The sequence below is a fragment of the Triticum urartu genome, chromosome 1A (genome assembly GCF_056163025.1).
Source record: "Triticum urartu cultivar PI428250 chromosome 1A, HENAU_Tu73, whole genome shotgun sequence".
NCBI classification, from domain to species: domain Eukaryota; kingdom Viridiplantae; phylum Streptophyta; class Magnoliopsida; order Poales; family Poaceae; genus Triticum; species Triticum urartu.
The window spans coordinates 330,699,669-330,708,095 of NC_141873.1; the positions used below are offsets into that span (position 1 = coordinate 330,699,669).

The following is an 8,427-nucleotide window of genomic DNA, read 5'->3' on the forward strand; positions in this document are numbered from 1 at the left end:
GTTTTCACTGCACTCGTATTTTTAATCTTATTATCACCACTCGTCCGTTGACTCTCATGACATAGCATAATGGGAGGACCTCATGTAACAATATAACTCGGCATGAATCTGCTCAAAATTGTATGAATCATCATATGTTGACTCTCACGACATAGCATAATGGGAGGACGCCTCATGTGCCCAACACCACATTCAACTATATAAATCAGTTCAAATAGGCACAAATGATCGACATTCGGTAAAAAGAACAATGGTTACAGCAAGTTGTGACCCGAGGAAAATCCACATGGTTTGGACTCTACCACACCGTCTCAATGGCAAGTTGATCAAAAAGATGTGCTCGTATCACTTGCTATTTGCTGACGCCGGCTTCAACCATGGGTAGACGTCCGGTGATGAGGGCAGCCTTGCTGTCAAAACTTCAACTCCGGTTTCCGTCACCTAAGGGCATAGGAGAACAGAGAGAATGAGTTTGTGTATACCATCAAACAGCAGTGAGAATAGAGTTTTCTTAGAGAAACTGGAGGCAGGCCGAAAAAGTGAACCCTGTTTGGTCTAAATGTCCAATTTTGACAAGATTAACCTACGGCGCATATTTTGAGGCGGCAAAAACTTTGGAAAGGATACCCACGTGGCCACAATGCCACATCCACACACTACATGAGCAAATTGGATCAATTCATCTAAACAAAACAACATACTCACCAAAAGGGTGTGCTCAAATTGAGCACTCCGTTTACCATCTGCAGTCACTGCAGTCCACTCGTCAGGCCATAGACGGTCACGCCAAAGTCCTGCAAAATATGAAAGCTTTCATTATAAAACAATGCAGCAGACCTAGGCCAAAAGTAGCATCGAGACGTTCAACTGCACATTGTTTTTGCCACTGTCACAACTTGCCTGTGTTAATCATTGGCTCAATTGTAAATGTCTGACCAGCTTTCATGATACCAACAGCCTTGTTTCCTACATTATGAAGCAACCATATCTCATATTCAATGGTATTTTGTAGCATTTGGATATAAATATACTAAGGTAAAGCTTATACATCTTTAATAGAAGGAATGCAAATAAGAAATACAAGCTGCAAGAACCATACTTGAATAATGAGGGATGTTCGGGGCACAGTGGAACAATTCTCCTATGCCATGACCACAATAAGATTTCACCTGGAATAACAAGATACGGGAGTAAAGGTGCAATTATATAACGCAAAGATAACAAAAGAGCTAAGCTATTTCAGGATCAAGTCGGTGCCAATGCAATACTGACCACAGATAAACCTGACATCGATGCATGTCTACTTATGACTTCTCCAACTTCCCGAAACCTAACTCCAGGTTTAACTGTGCATCAAAATGGTAAATTTAAATGGCATGTCTCGTTTGCAGAGATGCTGTTTTCCAAAATCTTGCAGGAGTTTCAAACAGAAGAAAATTACATATCTTCCGGTAAGATATAATAACCGGAAGAGAAAATGACAAGAAACAAAGAAAGGTGAATTTACTAAATTACAAGAATTAAACCGAAGCATCACCTATTGCGATAGCTTTCTCCAAGCACTCATAGGTACAACGGACAAGCTGTTTCGAAGCTTCATCAACATTTCCAACAAAATATGTATCATTCAAATCACCTGCAGTTAATAGTTGCATCTTACAGGTTATATGTCCAGTCGAACACCAAATAACAATTTTAAGTGGTTAAATACAGCATCAGGCGCCTGAGACTTTACCATGAACACCTTTATAGTATACAGTAACGTCAATGTTTACAATGTCACCATCTTCAAGTTTTCTGTTAGAAACATTTAGATAGAAACCAATGGTTAACCTTACAGATGTAAATCAAAATTAGACAAAGCAACATCAGGTTCAAGCAAGAATGAGATGAATGATTAGCTCTATGTGTAAATATCAAGGGACCTGGCATCTGGAATTCCATGGCAAATGACTTCATTAACTGACCTGAATACAAATGACAACAATGAGAAACATCACTTGATGCTAAATACTCCCTCCGTTCCTAAATGCAAGTCTTTTTAGAGATTTCAATAAGTGACTACATACGGAACAAAATGAGTGAATCTATACTCTAAAATATGTCTATATACATCCGTATGTAGTCCATAGTGGAATCTTTAAAAAGACTTATATTTAGGAACGGAGGGAGTAATAAGCAACAAATAATACAATAACCTACGTGCAGCATGACTTCGGGAAGAAATGGTAATTCAACGGGGACGGGTATCCACCTGTAGATCAAGAATGGAAATTACGAAACAGATCGAGATGCATAATAAATATCTTGGGAATACATTTAATTCTCTGATGTACAACAAATGTTAGACATAGAAAACAAGTACAAGATTCTCTGAAACATTTCATGAGACATGATAGTGATTTAAAAGGTATTCAGCTGGTGATCAATTTGCTGCATTTCAAAATTTTCAAGAAGGTTAATCAGACCTCTGGCAATTGTCTCCTCATGAATCACTCTATCAATTTCATCTGTTGTAATTCCTGGCTTGATTATACGAGCGCCTGCATCTAAAACTTCTCTTGCAATCTAACAGTAACAGTTGGGAACAAAGTGGAATAGTCAGTACAATGCCACCATAACATTTCATTATTTAAGTACAAAACTGGATGTGCTGGGAACTTACTCGGCATGTTTCCCTCATCCTTTCAATTTGCTCAGGGGTCTTGATCTACAGAAATAGCAGAAACAGATCCAGCAAAATAACATCAGATATCTATTTTTGGAACATATATGATACTTGCGTATCAGTGGAAAGCTCTACCTCTACTCTTTTCTGCAAATCACTGTCCGGCTCGATCTTGGGGATTCCCTAAAAAAGTTTATCAAACGTCAGGGGATATGTACTAGAGCAGATTACATGATAACAAAATACTGCCAACTTAATGATCCTCTCTTTTGGTACAGAGATCTATATCAGTCCAAATGGTAATGCTAAAAAGACACACAGAGGATGAAATGAAATAAACTTAGGGACTGTTGATACTTACATCAAGCGCCCAATCAGGTTTCTCGATTCCATCTGGCACCAAACGCATCTTTGATATAGGAAATGGTCTCAATGGACTAAAACCACAATAAATACAAAGTAAAAAAATAGTGCTATGCTAGAGAATTAGCTCCAAATACAATAAAATCCAATTATATGAGAGAACTGCTTCTTTTGGTTTACCCAGACTAATATTGTCAAGGGAGTTGCTAATATATAGACATAACAGAAACTAAAAATAAAGTACCCATATGCCAGGCATGATCTCAATAAACTGTAATACATGATCAGTTAATATAAACTATAAAGTAAGAAATGCATTTTTAAGTAGTTTGCCCTAGAGGTACAATACAAAACCAAAATGCACTAGCAAGATACTTTATCTTGTTGGTTATAAGAAACAGAAGCATCGGCATAAACACAACAACGTAGATATAAATATGTGGTAAAAAAAATACCCTGTCCAATCAAAACGAGGAAGCTCCAGTGTCCGGGTCCGCCCTTTTTTCAAACAATATTTCCAGCCTTCTTGAGACAGCTGAGATGTCAGTGCATCTACCTTTGTGTGAACAGACTTGTGAGAGGCCCATGCTGCCTTGAAACAATCCTGCGAACTGTGGATGGTTTGCGCATTAGCATAAAATGTTTCCACTCAGAGGCAGAATTCTACCCTGTACTGGTATGTATGCTAACGCCTTCAAGAGATGCTTAAATATCAAAGGATCCATTTTCTTCAGCAGGTAACTCGATTGTCCTCACTACTGAAGGTCATCGAAAGACGTATTGGACAGAATGGTAGACTGGACCAAGGCCATACTTATTGGTGATGAAATTGGTAATACAGCATAGAATAAACATCTAGAAGGCTTTACTAAGATTAACTGGCAATCTAACAGGAGCAATTCTTACAAGTCCATTCAGAACTCTACTTAGAAGTATCGGTATCAAGGGCTCCAGGACAAACTATAATTCATATCAGCTGACTATCAAGGACAATCTAGCTGTGAAATGAGCAGCACCTATAGAACAGCTGAAAATCTTCACCGCCGCTATCGCAGTACAAAACTGTGGGAAGAAATAGGAGGTTGCAACTCACCAGAAAGCAGCAGCTTCACGGGGGAGCTTCAGTTGAGCGCACTTGGGGCATCTGAAAATATCAAACTGTTAGCAAAAACTTGAACATAATAGCTCGTCAGGTTCCTTCGTGCGCACTCCACACCATGAATCAAATGGGCAGGGGATGGAATAAATGCCCCTCATAACAAACTAAAGCAAGGATCCCACAACTAAAGATCCAACGACATAGCTTCCCTATTTATAGCGCCCTGCAAAGTTGCCCAGGACAATGACTACTTGCGCTAGATTGAGGATCCTAGAGCGTTTAATCTGTCGGGTGCTGAGAACTCGTATAATTGGTAGCAGCCGGAACCGAGACGGCGCCGTCTTTCAGCTATTTTGCGACTAACTGGTGGCGGCGGGAGGAAGATGGGCAAAAAAACGTACTGGAGAGACGCGGGCTTGCCGCAGCGAGCGCAGTCGAGCGGCGACGACTCCGACGCCCCCTTCTCCATCTCTCAGCTGCCTGCGCCGCACGGGTGGTAAGATGGCCAATAAGAGGGGTGAAATGAAAGCGAAGGGCGCGAAAAGATCAACTCACCTGCAGCGGGGCGGGGTGCGGCGCGGCGGGGCTAGGGTTCAGGCGGCGCCGGCGGTTGACCCTAGGGAAGGAGAGTCAGAGGATGGAGCAGAGGGGAGGAGGGTTTTATTGCGGACAGACAAGTGAGGTGAACTTGAGCCGGGCCGGGGCGGCGTCGGGTAATTACCAGTAGAGGCCTTAAATCCTCAAATTTCTAAAAATAACTGATTTTTTATAGTTTTCGTCGGAAAAAACAGTAAATTAGAACCTTTAACTTTTAAATCCTCAAATTTTTGTAAAGGTCCAACCCTCAAACCCTCTCCCAATCCTTAAAAGTAAGGGTTGGGGAGCAAAACCTACCCCAACCCTTATTTAGCGGTTATACTCGCGCGAGAGGGAAAAATCCTCCCAACTCCCGCGTCAACGCCCGCGACCGCCGCTGCTAGTCGCCCCCCGTCGCCGGCGGCCGCCCCGTCGACCTCTCGCGCGCAACGACAACGTCGTTCATGGGGAATATTCCGTTATAAGGGTTGGGTTTGAGGGCTCTAATCTTTGCCCCTGTTTTTCAACCCGTAAAAGTGCATAAAAAATCATTTTTGGACCCTTAAAACGCTAGTGAGGGTTTGAGGGTTTAAGGGTTCTACTAATAATGCTCTAAGAAAAGTCTATCTTAAACTTTAACTTTTATTACCTCTTCTAAATATAATTTTTTTTTGAGATTTCACTAGGACTACATACTGATGTATTCCCTCTGTTCTTAAATATAAGTCTTCTTAAAAATTTCAATATGAACTATATACAGATGTACATAGACATATTTTAGAGTGTAAATTCACTCATTTTGCTCTGTATGTAGTCCCTACTGGAATCTCTAGAAAAATGTATATTTAAGAACGAAGGGAGTATATAAATTTTAGAGTACGGATTCACTCATTTTACTTGATATGTAGTCCATATTGGAAACTCTAATAGGGCTTATATTTAGGAATTACTTTTTTTATTCCCATGATTCTTAAAAAATGGAGAAGTAAAAAGAAAGTAGAACTAAACTCTTGAATTATATTTTTTTCCAATAAAGGATGGACTTTATTGACGTGAAATATTTGAAAACTATAAGTAAAGAAGTTTGATATAGCACATTATAACATTAAAAAGAGTGGAATACACAAAAAGGCCTGAGTGGATGAAATGTTCCTGTAAAATAGAGTACAAATAAATCCTAAAAAAATCCTAAGAATTTCTATGGGCAATACGCGCCGGCTGTCACCGCTTTGCGAGCTATTGATTCAATGCGAGATGACCGTCAAATCTAGCTGTCAGCTTTTGCAATAGGGATGATGTTGCGCTCGGATGTTTGCAACTGAATTCATGTCGTAGAACTTTTGCAGCAGAGGTAGGAGTGAACTCCCATTGAATGGTGGTGATGGAGGAGCAGTGCTGCCCGTCCTGCCATCATCCTCTCCGGAGAGGGGTGCGCACCACGCGCGGTCGACGCTCGTGGTGGAGGCGAGGCAACGGCAGCCACCGCGCGTGACCCCGGCTGCAACCTCGCTGACAACAATACCTCCACTGCAAAAGTTATAGAACATGAACTCGGTTGCAAATGTCCGGGCGTAACATCATCCTTGTTGCAAAACTGGCAGACGAACCTGAAGGCCATCTCATGTTGGATCCGGTGGCTTGCGTAAAAGATCCATCACCCGACATATGTTTGTTGGCATTGGCCCAACACGTCGGTCCGTGTGTCAATGTGTTGGGTCGACGGCTCGCTTAAGTGAGGCCATTGGCCGGGGTGTTGCCATTTGGCACATCGGGTTAAAGTGCGTCCTTCAGCACTGCCTTTCTCCATGGTCACATCTTCTTGCTTCTGGATTTTCTTTTCTCCCCGTCGCGGCACCTCGTTCACGTTCACCATGTCGCGTCTAACAAAGCTTGTCACCTCTTCCTTTTTCGCTCCCCTTGAATGGAGGGGTCATGTAACCTTCTTCATCATCATCATGACAACGTTCCCCTTGAATGTAGGTTCCTCCAGCTTCGCTCCCCTGGAATGGAAGGGGTTCGTTGAGCATTTCCATCGGTCCTCCTATTGGCTAGCTAAGTCGAGGTTCTGAAGGGAATATGCCCTAAAGGAAATAATAAAGTTGTTATTTATATTTCCTTATATCATGATAAATGTTTATTATTCATGCTAGAATTGTATTAACCGAAAACTTAGTACATGTGTGGCTACATAGACAAACAGAGTGTCCCTAGTATGCCTCTACTTGACTAGCTCGTTAATCAAAGATGGTTAAGATTCCTGACCATAGACATGTGTTGTCATTTGATGAACAGGATCACATCATTAGAGAATGATGTGATGGACAAGACCCATCCGTTAGCTTAGCATAATGATCGTTTAGTTTTTCTGCTATTGCTTTCTTCATGACTTATACATGTTCCTCAGACTATGAGATTATGCAACTCCCGAGTACCGGAGGAACACCTTGTGTGCTATCAAACGTCACAACGTAACTGGGTGATTATAAAGATGCTCTACAGGTGTCTCTAAAGGTGTTTGTTGAGTTGGCATAGATCGAGATTAGGATCTATCAGTCCGTGTATCGGAGAGGTATCTCTAGGCCCTCTCGGTAGTGCACATCACTATGAGCCTTGCAAGCAATGTGACTAATGAGTTAGTCATGGGATGATGCATTACAAAACGAGTAAAGAGACTTGCCGGTGACGAGATTGAGCTAGTTATGATGATACCAACGATCGAATCTCGAGCAAGTAACATACCGATGACAAAGGGAACAACGTATGTTGTTATGTGGTTTGACCAATAAAGATCTTCGTAGAATATGTAGAATACAATATGAGCATCCAGGTTCCACTATTGGTTATTGACCGGAGATATGTCTCGGTCATGTCTACATAGTTCTCGAACCCGTAGGGTCTGCACGCTTAACGTTCGATGACGATTTGTGTTATGAGTTTTGTGTTTTGATGAACCGAAGTTTGTACGGAGTCCCGAATGAGATCACGGACACGACAAGGAGTCTCGAAATGGTCGAGACATAAAGATTCATATATTGGAAGGCTACATTCGGACACCGAAAAGGTTCGGGTCGTTTCGAATAAATTTTGGAGTACCGGGGGTTACCGGACCCCCCCGGGAGGTTAATGGGCCACCATGGGCCTTAGTGGAGAAGAGAGAGGGGCCGGCCATAGGTGGTGCCCCCCTTGCCCAGTCCGAATTGGACAAGGGGAGGGGGCGGCGCCCCCCTCCTTCCTTTTCTCCTCTTCCTCCTTCCATTCTTCTCCTACTTGGAATAGGAAAGGTGGGGACTGAATCCTACTTGGACCGGGAGTCCAAGTAGGACTCCCCCCATGGCGCGCCCCTAGGGCCGGCCACCTTTCCTTCCCCCTTTATATACGTGGGAGGGGGCACCCCAAAGGCACAACAAGTCTTCTCTTAGCCGTGTGCGGTGCCCCCCCCCCCACAGTTACACACCTCGAACATATTTGTCATAGTGCTTAGGCGAAGCCCTGCGCCGGTAACTTCATCATCACCGTCATCACGCCGTCGTGCTGACGGAACTCTCCCTCGTCCTCAACTGGTTCAAGATATCGAGGGACGTCATCGAGCTGAACGTGTGCTGAACACGGAGGTGTCGTACGTTCGGTGCTTGGATCGGTTGGATCGCGAAGACGTTCGACTACATCAACCGCGTTACTAAACGCTTCTGCTCTCGGTCTACGAGGGTACGTGGACACACTC

General features: G+C 42.9%; 1 protein-coding gene across 1 annotated transcript; it reads right to left on the reverse strand.

Moving 5' to 3' along the window:
- Nucleotides 1-85: 85 nt before the first annotated feature.
- Nucleotides 86-4,835, reverse strand: MAP1A (methionine aminopeptidase 1A). The gene is made up of 17 exons (XM_048674817.2): nucleotides 4,686-4,835; nucleotides 4,532-4,610; nucleotides 4,125-4,175; nucleotides 3,487-3,642; nucleotides 3,030-3,105; nucleotides 2,804-2,851; nucleotides 2,666-2,710; nucleotides 2,469-2,568; nucleotides 2,203-2,254; nucleotides 1,926-1,967; nucleotides 1,736-1,797; nucleotides 1,538-1,636; nucleotides 1,273-1,346; nucleotides 1,100-1,169; nucleotides 901-966; nucleotides 706-794; nucleotides 86-441 (listed from the first exon to the last, which is right to left on the reverse strand). The coding sequence occupies exons 2-17, from the start codon at nucleotides 4,597-4,599 to the stop codon at nucleotides 346-348; spliced, it is 1,194 nt and encodes a 397-aa protein (XP_048530774.1). The 5' UTR covers nucleotides 4,600-4,610; nucleotides 4,686-4,835; the 3' UTR covers nucleotides 86-345.
- Nucleotides 4,836-8,427: the final 3,592 nt, after the last annotated feature.

Bases quoted from the DNA above. Each gene is read 5' to 3' on its own strand.
- MAP1A (XM_048674817.2), bottom strand. From the start codon at position 4,599: ATGGAGAAGGGGGCGTCGGAGTCGTCGCCGCTCGACTGCGCTCGCTGC. The intron at 4,176-4,531 runs GTACGTTTTTTT...TGATATTTTCAG, and splicing joins GGCAAGCCCGCGTCTCTCCA to ATGCCCCAAGTGCGCTCAAC. The intron at 1,170-1,272 runs GTCAGTATTGCA...TTGTTATTCCAG, and splicing joins CGATGTCAGGTTTATCTGTG to GTGAAATCTTATTGTGGTCA.